The sequence below is a fragment of the Pygoscelis adeliae genome, unplaced genomic scaffold (assembly GCF_000699105.1).
Source record: "Pygoscelis adeliae isolate BGI_AS28 unplaced genomic scaffold, ASM69910v1 Scaffold63, whole genome shotgun sequence".
Classification (NCBI taxonomy): Eukaryota; Metazoa; Chordata; class Aves; order Sphenisciformes; family Spheniscidae; genus Pygoscelis; species Pygoscelis adeliae.
The window spans coordinates 608953-625441 of record NW_008824414.1 but is presented as its reverse complement, the minus strand read 5'-3'; the positions used below and the strand labels follow the sequence as shown (position 1 = coordinate 625441).

The 16489-nt window shown below is 52.5% G+C and overlaps 1 protein-coding gene across 2 annotated transcripts in view; it reads left to right on the top strand.

Moving 5' to 3' along the window:
* Positions 1 to 10353, top strand: part of PCBP3 (poly(rC) binding protein 3) — a 41940-nt gene extending 31587 nt beyond the window's left edge. The window contains exons 10-14 of one of the 2 annotated variants that reach the window (XM_009320766.1): positions 1351 to 1429; positions 2212 to 2271; positions 5211 to 5263; positions 8325 to 8494; positions 10269 to 10353. In XM_009320766.1, the coding sequence (XP_009319041.1) occupies positions 1351 to 1429; positions 2212 to 2271; positions 5211 to 5263; positions 8325 to 8494; positions 10269 to 10305 (399 nt within the window). In that variant the 3' untranslated portion in view covers positions 10306 to 10353. The remainder of the gene's footprint in view (positions 1 to 1350; positions 1430 to 2211; positions 2272 to 5210; positions 5264 to 8324; positions 8495 to 10268) is intronic. The other variant, XM_009320767.1, reaches the window with a different exon arrangement.
* Positions 10354 to 16489: the final 6136 nt, after the last annotated feature.

Here is a 16489-nt window from a genome sequence, read left to right as displayed (position 1 = left end):
AGGACATCTTCAGCTTATTTTCTGTGCTGCACAGGGAGAGATGCGCATGCGCCTCTTCTCGTGGGGCGGCGAGACCTCTCCCCTGAGCCAGTGGAAGCTGGAAGTCCTCACGCCTCTGACGGCCAGGGCTCCCTCGGGTATCTCTCCAGGAACTTGCAGGAGTATCCCCTCCCCGCTGCCTCCCTCCAGTTTCTCCCCCAGTGTGCTCAGCCCCCCGAGTCTGCTCTCTCCAGCGCTTCCCCCTCACCGCTGCTGGCCAGACCTCCCCGCGCTCCCTCCCCAGCCATGCTGCAGAAGCAAGGAGGTTTTTGAGTATTGTTTCCCCCCAAACGTGGAAATCATAACTCCTGCCTTTCCCTCCCCGGGGAGGGGATGGGTGCAACAAGCGGTTTGTGTTTGGGGGATGATGCGATCCTGGCAGCCCTCTGAGTACCTGTGAAATCGCCGAGCAGGAGGTGATAAACACCCTCCCTCCCTCCTGCTCACTGCTAGACTTCAGCCCAGTTTGTTTTGGGTTTTGGTTTTTTTTGTTTGTTTGTTTGTTTGTTTTTAATTTGGAGCAGTAAAACAGAGCACAAAATGTATTCCAAACAAAATCCTCTCTATGCAACTGCTTCCTGATGGGGCACGAAAACCTACCCGGCACAACAAGGGATACAAGGATCTGAAATACCTACTGGTCATGGCTGAAAGCCCATATTTTCCTGTACTGCTAAGGGGCTTGCGCTCGTAACGAGCTGACATTAAGAGCCACAGTTTGTCAGTCTCCCAGAGGCATTTCGCATCAGAGGTGCAGCACGAGAATGTTTGCTGCGGGGACAAGCGGTCACGATGCGGCTCCAGCAGCACAAAGAGGGTCTTCTGGCTGCTGGCACGTGAGGGCCACCAGCCTGGCAGTGCCTTTGAGATGGCTCCTGTGCTCTAAAGCTACCCTGAAGCGAGCAGCAGCCTCTGGTCACAGGTTGCGAAGCCCGGGAGGGGAAGGAAGCGCTCAGCAGGCAGCCCCCCTGCCACTGCTGCAGCAGCTGGCCATGTGCCAAGGCGGCCACTTGCTCACGGCGAAGGAGCTGAACCGTTTGACGAGGGGCGGAAACTAAGAATGGGCTTCTTGCTGGTATCGTACTTCAGACCCTGACCAAGCACTTCTGCAAAAGATTTGGGCTTTATTGCATTTTACCCAGGCCAAGTCCTTCTGCTAATGTTTTTGCCATGTCTCACCATGGCTTCCTGGTTCAGTTTTTTTTGTTTTCTTTTTTTTCTTCCGTTATAATTTTGTTCTTGGTTTTCGGTGTGACTTGTTTACTCTATGACAATAACCTTCTTAGCTCTAATGTCCCTCCTACCCCTCAGCAGTTGACCAAGCTCCACCAGTTGGCTATGCAGCAAACCCCCTTTACTCCCCTTGGACAGACCACCCCCGCTTTCCCTGGTACGTACCCACACGCCCTTTCTAGATATCCTTCTCTTCTTACCTGTAGAGTTTCTCTCTCTTTCTAAACTCATGCTTTTTAATGGAAACAGGCAGGGCAAGTAAAACTGAAGTTGCAATGTCCACGGGGAAAGGTTAACAGGGAGACAGGACAGATGTTTGGGGGTTACAGTCCTCACGGGCGAGCTCTCAGCCATTAACTGTGCACGCCTGGACTGCTCCTGCGAAGCCACGCTTACCTTGCTCCCAGCTTTGCTGGCTTTCCTGGCTTTCCCAGCAGAAGCAATGAGCACCAGTCTCACATCCTTCCCTGCCCAGAGTAGGTAGCATCCCCTGCTGTGCACTGATCCGGACCCCAGTGGGACATCCCTGCTTTCCCAGGGGGAATGGCTCGGTGCTGGCCAGGGATGCTGCCCCGGTGTCTGCGGGGAGTGGTGCCGAGCCAGGCAGGATGGCACCCCTGTGCTGGGGAGAGCAATGGGAAGGAGCCGTGGCCATAGGGAGCCACACTGACGGGAGGACAGCCAGCCCCGGCGTGGCTCAGCAGCCTCGTCCCCAAGGCTGGCATTGCAGTTAACGCATTTCACGATGACCTGGGAAGCAGATAGAGCGCAGGGGATGGAGATACTTAAAGTACCTTTGTTTACTCGGTGGTCAAAGTGCCAGTTGGAAATGCCTTTTCTGACAGTATGTTCATCATATTTTGAGCTTCCTAGATGAAGTGACATTGCTTATCTCCTCGAAGGCAAAAGCATTAAACCTGTTTCTTCTTTGCTCTTCAGGAGAAAAGCTGCCCTTACATTCCTCCGAAGAAGCTCAAAATCTGATGGGCCAATCATCAGGTAAAACACAAAGCTACAGGGAAATAAGCAGGCTTCTGTTGAAATATATTTCTTAAATAGGACTGTGCCATTGTTGTGCTCCTAGATAAATTGTGGTATTTGTGGAGAAGACGGCAGGTTTTCGTGGTTGGCAGGGAGAGACTGGGCAGCACTGTGCTTGCCATTCTCAGCATGTCAAAAGAAAAGTGCTTGGAGTTTATTGCCTAGGTTTTTGATGTTTGCGTGTAAGTGCCATCCGTGTAACAGAAAGACATCAGAGTCATCACCCTTATTCTTTCATTTAAATTTGCATAAACTTTGCTCAGAAACAGTAGAAAAATGCCAGTGGGAATGGAAACAAGACACAGTTTTAGCCATCTCTAAGCCATTCAGGGTGAGCTGCATTTTTAGTGGGACAGGACCCATGCCAAAGCACGGCTGTAATCTTGGAGAAATTTTGATGTCAAATTTCCCACACATTCATCCATATGTGCTGAACATGCTTATCTTTTATAACCTACCATTGCTTAGAGGCGTTATCCTGAGACCTGGAGGCTCATAGGCGATGTGAGCCAGACCTCCCCTGGATATACCTGAGGCACACGCGTGCTCTGCGGCAAGCCGAGGTGAATCACATGCATGCCTCAAAAGAGTCTGCGGACATCGCCTAACTATGAAAGCAAATGTAGCCCAAGTGAATAGACCCCACAAGACTATAGCAAAAATAGATTTCATTATACCAACCTCCACAGCCTTGTTTTCTGTGTGCCCTGCTTTGCCCTTTGCAATCACCCATGGCACTAATCCTGCCCTGACCCCCCACATTACAGCCGTGGGGACTGCATGTGCATATCAGAGAGGGAGGATCTGGTATGCTAAAATAAACTATCTCCAGGTAATGGAGAAGGACGTGGCCATTCCTCGATGGCTGTCATGATGCAGGGGGTGATGCAGTACCATGGCACTGCATGCCCCAAGGGCTTTAAGCAGCACCCATGGCATCTGAGCGTGGGGTGGGGGGCCCTATCTATGAATCTGAGGAGCCCAGCCTGCATTTCCAAAGACCCCTGGGTGCCTCAGCATTGCTCTGAGCCCATTCCCAGTGTTCTGCTCCCTTCAGAAGACATTTTCTGCCATACCCAGGCTGCTACTGAGCTGAGCCTTGTAACGCATGGCAGAGAGGCGGGGACATCTCCACCCTGGGGGACATGTCTTTGCATTAGGTGCAGTCCATCTTGCCCTAGACTGCGAGGAGGCTTGGCATGAAAGACGGTCCAGGGCTGGTGAAATATGTCTTCCAATGCAGTGTGCTATAAAGTCAGTGTTAAGCATTGCCCACTGAGTAAAACCTTGGCAGGAGCTGTTTTGTGCAGGCTTTGGCATTAGTACCCCCAGCAGGGGTGGAGGAGGGCATAGGGCTGCTGAGTGGAGGATTTACATCCCCATTCCCTGCCTTTCTGTGTGCTCCCAAGTGAAAAATGTGGTAGAGAGACCTCCTGCAAGTGGGTGCCTGGGTGATGTACCCAGGCATTGTGTCTCTGTAAGGGAGGTGCATGTGGGAAAGCACAAGAATCATGCAAGAGTGAATCAAGGATACCTGATATTCTCATTTCTAGGGGTGATGCTCAAATGGGATTGCAACCTAAGGCTTCCTTTTAGCATTTTAGAAATCTTGCTTTGACAGTGCTGGTACCCAGACAGACATCAGTTCAGACCTGCTGGGTTTTAAAACCTGGGCGGCTGTTGCTAGCAAAACTGAATGGGAGGTCCTCTTCCGCAGTGCAGAGGGCCTCAATGGAAATGCAGGGCATCAAAACTTGGCCATTGCTTGGAGGAGTTATTCAGCATGGTTAAGGCAGCAGCATAGTGCTGTGCAGTGTGAGGAAGCCCTGCTGGACTGGGTGACTAGGAATTCGGTGCTGCTGCTGCCGCCTTGTGTTGTAGCAGCCCAGCACTTCCAGTCTCCCTGTGCTTTTCTCTGCACCCCTTCACTCTGCACAAGTGTCTTGGACTCTTGCACACACTGCTCTTAAAAGCCTTCCTTGGTAGTTCATATGGATAAGGTTTTTTTTGAGATTACTGCAAATTCCTGTTAGCCACTAGACAGCTTCTCTCTTGCAGATTTGCAATAGGACATCCCTGCTTCAGCACTGAGGTGATTTAATATGGAAACCTGTGGGAGAAGCAGGCTTCAGCCTGGCCTAGGAATGTTATGGCATTGCTGTCCTCTTGCCTCTGGAGCTGCACACACAGGGTAGCCTACTGGCTACGTACCATTTGACATGCTTTCCCTTGGGAGTAAGAGGGACCATCAGTCCCGGGTCCAGACAGCATGCATGTCTTAGCAGTCTGGCTTAAATTCAGCATGCAAGTCTGTGGGGCTTTAACTTGCAAAGTGCTTTGCAGGCTGCCCTGTGCTAGCACCGCCAGATCCCCCAAGGAAACTGGTTTTGGGGTGCCAAACTGCTGTTGTAACCAAGCAGCTCTGTGCTGCTGTGTCCAGAGAGGGCTGGAGGGTACGTGGACAACCCTCCCACCGGCAGGCTGTCTGCCTCTAGGGTTGGGTTTCCCAGCCAGCAGGCTGTCTGCTCCTGTGTGGAGGAGGGAAGGTGCTTTTCCCACCTCTGTCAGACCCTCCCCAGCGGTGCTGCAACCTTGCGCTGTTTCGCACCCTCCTCTGAAGCCATTCCCAGTAGGAGGATGGAGGGTGGGAAGCGAGGCACTCATGGGGCAGCGCCTGCGAGGCCAGCTCAAGGGATGCAGGGGAAGGTGGCACCCAGCTCCAGAAGAGTCAGGTAGCAACTGTCTTCCTCCTCCTTGTACCAGAGTGTGTGATCCCCTTCCCCTCCCGGCCCCGGAGCAGGATGCAGCCTTTGCAGTGTTGACTGTTGCGGGAAAGCAGCGGAGCTCCACCGCACTGCCTCTGCAAGCTATAACCATTTTCCCTTGCATATGCCCAGGTTTGGATGCCAGTCCCCCGGCCAGTACTCATGAACTCACCATTCCCAATGATGTAAGTAAATCCAAGTGCTTCCTCGGAGTGTGTGTGTGTGTGTGTACACACATATACGTGTGTGTGTGTGTGTGTGTGTGTGTGTGTGTGTGTGTGTGTGTGTGTGTGTGTGTGTGTAAGCTGCAGGCATATGACTTTGGTAAATACGTTTAGAGATGCACCTTCACCAGGTTCACTCATGTCATGTGCAGTTTGTTGGAGATCAGCCTGCAGACTGACTGCAGTCAGACCCTGACTTTACCCCGTCGGTAGCTTTCCTAGGTACAATCCTCCTTAATGCTCCTTTTCCCTTTCCAAGTGAACTCAGTGCTCATGAAACATGCCCAGTTGACAGCATTGGGAAGGGGAGAGAGCTCCCGAGCCAGCCCTCATTAAACTATAATTGCTTAATCTAACACTGGCAGATCTGAGATGGTGTTTCAGCTCAAGTGTAGTTACTGGGTGGGTCGTTGAAAAGGAGGTAAGGAAATAAGAGTTTCTGATGCCACAAAGTGCCACACAAGCGTCTGAAGGACAGTGCGTCTCATCTTAGTACTGGTGGCAGGCAGCTTTTGGGTCTTATAAATGGAGGCACTGTGGTAAAATGGATGTTGGAGTGGGATATCCGCTGGTAGGAGGCTGGAGTCACGCTGGGCACCGAGCAGTGCAAGGAGGGTGCTTGGGGATGCTCAGGTGGGAGGAGGTGGGATGGAGAGCCCGACACAGCCAGCACCTGGATCCAAGGGTCTCACTTGCTTCTGGACTGGTCTACCAGTTTCCCTGGGTTGATAACCAGTGGGCGCTCAAATCAGGATCAGGGCAAGTGGGGGGATGACTTGAAGTCTCTGTCTCTGTCTCCATCACCTACAAGCACCTTCAGCCCATCCTTATCAGGAGTTTCTGGATTGGACCTGGCAGCTGTTGCCACTTCTTCCTGCTGTTCACCAATGCACAGCAGTGCAAGGGAAGGGCAGCGAGCCTAGCTGCAGCTGCTGGGCACCTCCGCTCCTCTGGGACACTTGGAAGGTCTCCTTCCACCCAAGAGATGTGGCCGTGAAACGGCGTCTGAGCATCTGCTGGCTGAAAGCCTCAGAGCTGCTTCACCCCAGGGCCAACAGCTGCGGGAGGGCTCAGCAGAGGAGCCTGTAGGAGATGGTGGCAGGGCTGATCCCAGGTCTGCTTCTGTCCATCCTAGCGAGGACCCTCCTCCAGCGGGCTGCGGGGAGCTCTGCAAGCGCTCCTGAGGTTGCAACAGCCACGTCTGTCAAGCGTGGGGAACCATGGCCCTGGCAGCAATGATAACATTTTCAGGAACATCAAGTGACCCCTTGCAAAGGGGCCTTTCCTCCCCTTTAACATGCTGAGGGACCTGCCACAGGTCCCAGGAGCACGCAGAGCATTCGCTCACTAAAAAGCCCGGCTCTCATCAGATCCACACAGCGTTAAATGTCATTGCCTGCATCTTTCTGCCTGCTGAAAAATGCTTCCTTAACTCTGCCTCCTGTTGTTTTGAAAGCTCTTAAATTCCCATTGCCATCTTCCCAGGAAGCAGAGGACAGGTTTGGGTTTCTTAAAGCAAAGGGTCTACAGGCATGTTTTAGTGGTGTAGATCAGCTTGCAGTTGTGCTGCAGAGAGAGGGGAGTTGAAGGAAAGCTGGTGATGAAATTCATCTTGTCACTCCTCTGACTGTCAGGAGAAACTTGAATACTGTGCAGAGATGCTTGGATGTTGCTGAACATCTCTCCAAGTAGGTTTGGCTCCTCAGGTCTCTCCAGCAGGTTCCAGCTGTAAGGGATTTTCATTTGCTGAAGGATCTCTGAGTTATTTCTGTGCCGTGAAGACCAGGATGGGCGGCTGTTAGGCTGAACATCACGCTGCAGCCCCTGAGATAGTTGATACCCTTCCAGCACTGCAGTGGGGTGTATATTCAGGTTTGTATGGGACAAACCACTAAGGTAGCCCGATGGTCTGACAACAGGGCAAGTGAACATTTGGAGGAGTCGTTGTCTCCACTTCTACAGTGACAGAAATCCAGCAGCTGCCAAGATGAATGTCCCACATATAAAATTCCCAGGTGCAACCTTGGAAAGGAGCTCAAATGCTGATGTCCAAGAAAGGCATACAGAAACACCTCATGCCTGTGTTGGTAAAGCTGGACATCTCAGTATGTGTTACCAAGGTGCAGAGGTGCTTGAGGGAACCATTTTTTGATGCACAAATGAGCGAGAGCAAAGATGAAGACCATTGAGGAAATTCAAGCCATTGAGGATGATTGAGGAAAATCAAGGGGTGGGCAACTGAGGAAATTCAAGCCTCCAGCTGGCTCTAATTTTTTCACAAGAGTGTGAAAGATATTTTTAAGTAAGATTCTCCTCTTCTGCTGGTGCCACAGCCACATGATGCTCTCCTGTCAATGGTGTGAACGCCGGCAAGCCCTTGCATTGCACCGAAAGAGCTGAAAGGGGTAACAGAGGCAGCGAGGGTGTCCCAGCAGGGTAGAAGTGTGGGATGGGGTGAGCAATGTGAAGCTATCAATGGTGTGTGGCTGCACTGGCTGATGAGGGGGCACCTGGGGTTGGGCTGTCCCCAGGGAAGCCGTCTGGCTTGTTTTCTTCTAGTAACACATCCTGTATAACTGTCTTCAGGTTCACTGTGATTAGTGAGGGGATAAGTGCATAGCACAGTCTGAAACATGATTTATTCCCATCCTTAGACCCTTGCAAAACATGGACCAATTATTAGACCATGAAAATTATTACTGAAATGAGCCTGGTATAATGCCTCGCCCTTCCTGGAGCCCTCTGAGATGCCAGACGTCGTGTGCGGATAATTGAAATTTGCTCCCCAAGGAGCAGAGCAGGGCAGGCTGCTGGACATGTCCTGGGAGAACCGTGCCCGCGTGCAGGTGGGATTCACCCCTGGGCTGTCCCTCTCCTGTTTTCATGAGCATTAAGGTCACTTGCACCCCAGGGCAGAGGGAGGAGGGCTTCTGGCCAGCGCCATGCAGTTGTGCTCGTGTGCCCTGCCAGTGGCTGCCAGAGCTGCCGCTTCTCAGATGTTCCCTCCGTGCTTTTTTTCTAGCTAATAGGCTGCATAATCGGACGCCAAGGGACCAAAATCAATGAAATTCGGCAGATGTCGGGAGCGCAGATCAAAATCGCCAGTGCCACAGAAGGGTCATCGGAGCGCCAAATTACCATCACAGGAACCCCTGCAAACATCAGCCTTGCGCAGTACCTCATCAACGCCAGGTGAGACCCCCCACCACCAAACTCCACCACCTCCCACCACGGCCAAACCCATCCCACCGGCACGGTGGGAGCAGCACTCACTCCCGGCACCATGGGCCAGGAGGGGCTTCCTGAGGCCAGCTGGGATGGATAGTGGCTTGCTGAGACCTCTGAGCAGGGACCAGACTTCACCAGCGGGACCTCTCACCCTGCTGGTGCTTTGGCTGGGGACCAGGAGATGCTTTGCTGCCGATGGAGCAGCTGCAGGTTGCGCCGGTCGCCTGCCCACCTGCCACCCTCGCTTGAGGATTTTGCTCGTGGGTGAGCAAAACTGGTGTCGCCTTTCCCTGCGGACAAGGCAGGGGACAGGGACGGGGATGGAGCTGAGCCGGTGGTGGGGAGGCATCACTTAGGACCTGCTCGCTGGGATCCCAGCATGGCTTACTGCCGCCTCAGAGCCTCTTCCACGGCCTCCCAAAGAGGCCTCCATCCAATGAAAATAATCGGTCCAATACACGCAAGACATGGGAACGGCCTGATTGCTTCCTTTTCATGCTAAAAAGCTTGGCACAGCAGGACTTTGCCGGGGCTGAGTGTTCCTGATGCCGCCTCCAGCTGGGGGGGCAATGCTGCCTGTACCATGGGGGACCAGGGGTCTGGCAAGGGACTGCAAGGGGAGCGTATAAGGGACGTGTAGCTGGAGAGGGGTTGGGGACCAGGTCCATGCTGGTGGTGAGCCGTGTCCGGGTGCTCACGCAGTCTCCTGATTGCCTGTGTCTACAGACTCGTGGATGGGGAGCTTAAGGGGAGACAGAGCCTTTCACTGGCTTCGCGCCCGCCTGATACAGCCATGTAATCTGAGGCAGTCCGCCTATCCATGCTCTCCGCCGTGGGCAGAGTTGGTGCCGTGCCAACCTGCCACCAGCCCAGGATGTGTGCGGCTGCTGGAGGCTTGCCGGCAGAGTCCCGAGGACGGGGGGCTGTTGGCGGCAACTCTGATGTTCATTGGGGTGTGGGCTGGGAGCACCGGTGAGGTTTGTACGTGCTTTCTCCTCCTTGCACCCAACCCACCTCAGCCCTGACCCGCAACAGATTTCCACTATCCCGTCCTGCCCTGCTGTCCCGCTGCCCACACCCATGGCACCTCTTCAGCTGCTCAGGAGAGGGATGGGGCCAGCCCCACGCCTGCGGGCATGGCCGAGCGGCTTTCCCTGCAGCTCCTTGCAAATCCTTCCCACCTCTCGAGACAAGAGAAAGAAAAGAAAAACGAGTGGCTCTTTGTTACTGGGAAGGGCTAGCTGAGCTGCAGCCTGTGCTGTGGCGGAGGCAGAGATGACCTGGTGGTGGCAGGATGTGGCATAGCTCAGCCTCTCCCATCATTTCAAAAACCAGAGCAAAACGAAGCCAGGGAGCTGGCACAGCTGCCTGTCCTCCGTAGGAGGGATGCTGGTAGAAGTGAAGCCATGTGCTGGGATGTCTCCTGCCAGCACCCCTGGTGGGTGGCACCTCTGCCACAGCGCAGTGCCAGGAACGGGCATTACCTGGCAGCAGCGATGAGAGGGCAAGTTAACCGGCCACTGAGCTGGCTCTATGCTCCAGCCCCTCGTGCCCTCCATGGGGACCCCCAAGCCCCATGCGCTCAAGCCACCCAGTGATGCTCTGCTCCCCGTCTGAGCAGGGCATAGGCAAGAGGAGGAGTGCTGCCCCACAGGGTCTTCATTTTCTTTTCTACTCCGGATATTAAGTGCTTGTTTTTGTCTCCCCCCACCCCTCTCTCTGCCCCTGTCTATTCTAGGCTGACGTCTGAGGTCACTGGAATGGGCGCACTCTAATTTCCACCCACAATCCTCCACTCCGCACCACCCGACCCTCTCCAGCCACCGGCACTCCACCCAGCCTGTACTGCCTGTACATTTACCGTCTTCCCTTTGCCTCCACAGATACTTTTTTCTTTACTAACAAATATATATATATATATATATAAATACACATGCATATGCACACACTGGAACGTTTCTTTACCAGCTCCTTACTGTGCTCCTGAGGCTGCTCCCGAACTTTTTGGTTATGGTCCTTGTTTTCAGCGTACAGTGTTATTACTTCATCTGCTTTTCAGGGGGTGGGGAGGGGGGTTGGTTTTTTTCCACTGGCGAGACTTCAGAAGATGACGGGGACTCTAGTGTCAGTCTAGCGTAGCTACTTACACGTTTGATTTGACGTTGGTGGTACTTGCTGTAGCCTATGGACATGTGACGCCACTCAGAGCTGTGCGTGCTTCAGAGTACTTACTTTTCTCACCCTTCTTCCTTTGATGCTCCCGCTTCGTTTGCTTTGCTTGTCCTGGCTCATCTTTGCAACCTCGCATCCCTGCCCTCAGGGTAAGGCATAGTTTTCACCCCGTGTTATTTGGGAAGCAGAATGTGCAGGAGCCAAGCCGATGTGCGCACATGGGTTCACCCACAGACTTCTCTCTTTGCAACATGGCAGGGTCCAGACAAGCCATTTTTCATACTAAATGAAGGGAATCACACACACATACATGCAAATGGTCCTCTTTTTTAACTGATGAGCAATTGGAAGTGGGAAGAATTCAGCTGTATGGGATTCACACCCCCAGGGGCCTTTGAAAGCACTCTTTTGACAATCCCCACAAGCAAAACCTTTGGACGATAGCTCAGGAAGCTCTGTGAGCCAGCTGTGTTTGTCATTGTTTGTGTTCAATAAATGTCTGTGCAGCTCTGCTACCGATGGGCTCCGACTGTTCTTATCCTGGGTTGCCCCGCCATCTCCAGCCCCATCCTTCCCTCTGCATCCTTCCGCACCTTTTTAGCTGCTTGGAGGGAAGGTGGGGGTTGTATACAAAACCTTCATTATAATTATTATTATTGTTATCATCATCATCATCATCATCATCTGTTATTTTATTTAGAGAAGGTCCCCATGAGCAATGCACTTCCTGAGTGATTCCAGGCTTCCTTTTTTTTTTGAAGGGGAGGGTGCTTGGCTTGCATAATGCTTTGGTTTTCCCTAAGATTAATTTACAAGTTACAGTATGACAACAAACATCTCTCACTGCCCCCTTGTCTGGACAGATCTGCCATGTCTGTGCCCCACGCCCTTTCCCAGGACCCTCTATGCCCAGCCCTGCCTTCTGCTTCCAGGCTTTACATCTCTCTCCTACCTCTCAAGTGGGTAAACAAATATATTTTCCATCAGTTAATTTCCTACTGTACAAAATGTATGGTACACATTTTTCCCATATTGCAAATGAGGGGAATATGATACACCATGTCCCCAGGCAGCTAAAGCAGCCACGCAATACATTTTTGCACTGTACCACATGGGAAATATATTGTTTTTCCAGGTGAGCCCCAAGACTTCATGGCCTTTCCCTCTCCTCTTCCCTTAGTGCCGGCAGGCATCACTGGCAGCTCCCCTCCCTTCTCCTGCCAGGATGCTGGACCACTTTTCTTCTGGCTCTAAGTGCTGACTGCCTGGCACTTGTGCAGGGCGCTCAGAGCTCCCCTGGGCTTCGGTGGGGACCCTGGGTGATGCCACCGCATCAGTGGAGCCGGGGATGGGCAGTGGGTTATGGGCTGCAGCCCCAGTGCAGGGGCTAGTGCAGCTGCTCGGCAGCTGGCAGGGATGATAGCACGGCTCAGAGAGGGCAAAGGGAGTGAGTTTGCTTGAGCAAGACAGCACGTGCCAGCCAGCAAAAGCTCCACATCCCACTGCCACCACCCCCAAACAAAGCGATGGCAGCCAGTGGCCTGGGGTGATGCCCCCCTTGGAGAGAGATGGTGCATGGAGGAATCCAGTTCATCCCGCCGTGGCTTGGCTCTCCCATGGGGTTGTGGGACAAGCCAGAGCATGAGCAGATCTTGCAGGTGATGGAGGCACGTGGAAAGCAACCAAGGTGCTTGGCAGGAGCAGCCTGCCTCTTCTTGCACTGCTTTCTTGGCATGCGGGAGAACTTTAAAGTGCTGGCACACAGGGCGCAGTCAGAAATCAGCAGCAACATCATGTCAACCGAGACTGAGAAATCCATCACAAGCCAACGTGTTTGTGGGGTTCGTACATCTGTTGAGTGCTTGTGCCCTGAGGAAGGCAGGGTACCTTAATAGCGTGCTAATTGCAATTAATGTGCAAATGGCTTTGCACGGGGACCTGCAGTTTCTGCAGATCGGAGCTGCCCTGAATTTCTTTGCTGTGTGTGTGCTGTGGTCCCCACGCTATTCCCCACCTCCACTGAGACAGCGCTGCCCAAAATAGCAAATGCCAGATTGGGTCTGCCAGATGCAACCAAGCTCAGAGGCTACTAGAGAGGAGGAGCAGACTGCAGCAATACCTCTACACCCATCCCCATGCCAGTGAACCCGCAGATAACATCCCCCTCTGGGTACCATCCCCATCCCAGCCCGCTGCGATATGTCCATCACCCAGTGAGACTGTGCCTGCTGGTAAAGACACCGCAGGAATCAATGAAGGGGGGGAGATCAGATACAAGCAACGCTCTGGCATCAGATGGGTATCATCTGAGCTGTTGTGTCAAGCTGCAGGCTGAAGCAAGGACCTGGGCTCATGGGAGCGCTCAGGGCAATGGTGCATGGGGCCGTGGGGGGGCAAGGGACGGTCCCAGTGGTAGCGGCCACCTTACAGGAGCGCCACGTCCTTGCAGCCTTGGCTTGGCGTGGAGCAGCAGGAGAGTCTCACAAATCTTCCAGCACCTAGATAAAAAGCAATGCTGCTCGGGATGTGGTTTTTAAGGACTGTTGCTGAAATGTGCCGTCCTGGAGGTCAGAGCATGGGTTTTGCCTTCTCCCTGTGGCATTTCAGCTTGCTTTATCCAAATGATGTCTGCTTGATTGATTGATAAATCTTGAGGTATTTCCAAGGGACTTGAGCAGGCAAAGGAGCCTCAATGTACCAAACAGATCACAATTCTGCTTTTTGCTTTAGTACAGGATGTTTTTTGTTTTAGCTATCTGGAGACCATTTACAATAGAAAAAGCCACCTGAGCAACTCTATAGCTGGGAAATGCCAGCCCTCCTGCAAATGAAGCCAGGGTTTCTCAAACTGGGCATGCAAAACATGATAAATCTATGCTGGGCCCCTACAAAGCAAATGCTTATTCACCTCCCGTTGCTCAGGAATCCCCTCCTCAGTGGAGGGAGAGATAGAGCCCGGCCTGCGCCTCTCCCCCCTGTGCGTTTAGGTTTTAGAGGGAGTGGGAAGGAATTGAGCCCTTCGCTGAAGGGCTGAGGAGAGGGGAGCCTGTGGAAACCATCAGGTAGGATCCTGCAGGAGAGGGTGCAGTGAAGGATGCCGTTGCACTGATGTGGCTGAGGCATCCCTCCTTCTGACATTACCTTTGACTTTGCAACTTCTCTTTGGCATCACATTTCCCAGGTTATTCTGCAAATTAAAAAAAAAAAAAAAGAAACAAAACTCCAGCATTATGTGGGAATCTAGCAGCTTATCCATCATCATTTGGGCTTAAGGGAGGCCTGGAGAAAGAGGTGTTTAAACAATTGCAGCATCTCCTGGGAATATATTGATGACAACAACGATAACAACAAAATCACAAGAAATATATCAAACTCATCTTTGATTTCTTTGGTATGGCTCAAAAGGAGATTTGCTGTTTTCTTTGGAAGGACCCTCAATGTTTTGCTTTTACTTGTGATGTACCTTGGGTTTGCATTTTATATGAACTTAAAATGCTCCAGTGATGCATCTACAGCCATGCCACTGGGAAAATATATGCACATCTCTAATATCGGAGTGAATATTCAATACAAGGTGAACATCCCAGTTGACCAACAGAATAGCTTTAGTGCATTGCTTTTCTCTCTCAAAGCAATGCATTTTATCCAGACAGAATGATTCAACATTTCTGGAAGTAACCAACTCAGTATTACTCAGTCAAACTCTTTGGGAATGTGTTATTTTGTGGGAAATTGTTACTTTGGCAGGAAAATATTGGTCCAATGCCTCCCCCTGCCCCCAGAGCACAGTGGCTCTCCATCAGAGAGGGGCTGGCTGAAGACCACGCTCGGCCCCTTGGGCTTCAGCTGAAGGTCTCCACTCCCCTTCATACCCTTCCCAGGCCATGATCCCAAAAATAAGTGTTTGGAGTATTGTTATGTGCATTTTTTTCCTAGACTGTATTTGCAAATCTAGTAGATAATGGGGTTGAAAAAAATAGATTGTTTCCCCTAAGGGAAAGTGACTTTCACCAGGGAGACTCTTTAAATTTAATACTCTCTTTTAGTTGTAATTCAGGTATTTTTATGTATTCATGCTAGTCACTTTTAATTATGCTAATTTCGAGCTCATGGACCATTAGCAAGGGCAATTTCCCCCCTCCAGTGCCAGCAGAGGTAGGGTTTCTGGGGGATCGCTCTGTGCTGTGGGAGGGATGAGTCCTTAATCTTATTTTCTCCTTGGCGCAGGGGTAGAAGGATGGTGTAGGCTCAGTGCAAACCCTTTCTGACACCTTTCTCACACTGTTTGCAGGAGCTGAGAGCCCCACAGCCCATCTCCTCTAACCCTGTGTGCCTGCAGCACCCAGCCCCAGGGAGGTACCCCTGCTGCCCAGCCCTGGGCCCCCCCCAGGCTTGTCACTAGATGTCCCCCTTGACCAACTTTTTGCAGCCATCCTGTTCCAGACGGGGCGTGGGCAGTGTTTGGGTGTGGGGTGCTCCCAGCCTCTGCTCCATCCGCTTGCAGAAGCCGTGCCACACTGCTGGACTTGAGAAGGGAGTGGGCATTTGTGTCCCCCCCACCGGTGACCACCGGTGACATCCACCTAGCAGGTGGCTGGCACTGTGTCCTACTGCGGGAAGGGTCCCGTCAGTGCTGGGACCTTCATGAGACACCCTAGCCCATCTGGGCTAGCAGCTCCCTTGGCCATGGGTGTCCCCACGCTCTCCAGTTATACCGGTGGCACCAAGGAATGAGGTTGGTGGCACAAGCCCCCACCTGACGCTGGCCCAAGCCCATTCGGTCTCCCTGATCTGCCGTTTCGCAACAGGACAAGGTTTTGCCAGAGACCTCCCAACAGTCTCCAGCCCTCGCTGTCCCCGGGGAGGTCAGCGTGCGCAGGCGGGGAGTGCCGTGCCTCGGCTCGCGGCAGGAGCGTCTGCAGCTGGCACAAGCACAGAGCTTGGGGTGGAATGACTTGTAGAAAGGTCACAGTCTTGGTGCAATTCTCCTGCTCCCATGTCAGACATCACGGGGAGCTGGGGCTCTGCTGAGAGGGTTATTTTTGCTTTCCCTTAAAAAAAAATGCAGCTGCGGATCTTAGTCCACTGTGCTATGCATCAAGCCCCAGGCCTCCATCCAAAGGGTAACGTGGCAGTGACTTTTAGGAAGTACTGAATGTACCAGATGTGCAACTCCTTCAGCTCCAGATGTGCAACCCCCACCTCCCGCTCTGCCTCAGCACAGTTGTCCTGCAAAGAGGAACAAGAGACACCAGATTGCTCAGAAAGCATCCCGCAGACTAAATCTAGCCAAGTGTGAAACCAGACTGGCTCTGGATTCCCACACCCGTGTTTAGGCAGTTTAACCACAGGGATGTCTCTTCCCAGAAACGATGCTCATGCCGGCTCCACACATGGGGAACAAAACCAGCTAAGAGATGAGTGAGATAAAAATGGAGCGGCAGGATGAGGCTTTGTTGCTGAGCCCCATGCTGAACCATGGCCTGTTGCTGATTTAAAACACGCATGCTGTTTCTAGAAGGGATTGCTTTGATCCTGAAAGGGAAAGCCGGGATGTGCATGAGGACTCAAGTATTTGAAGCACTCCCGGAGTGCTGTATTCTCATTCCCTACGGGCAGTGTCTCAGCGGCATTATTTAGTCCTGGAGGAAAGCCTGTGTCTAAGAGCTTTTGCGTCTGGACCAAAAAGGGGATGAGTGACGCTTGGCTCTGGAGCCTCTCTGGGTTTTGATGCTTCAGATGAGACTTCAGGGCGTGGGATGCTCTGGGGAAGCACTGGCACAGTGG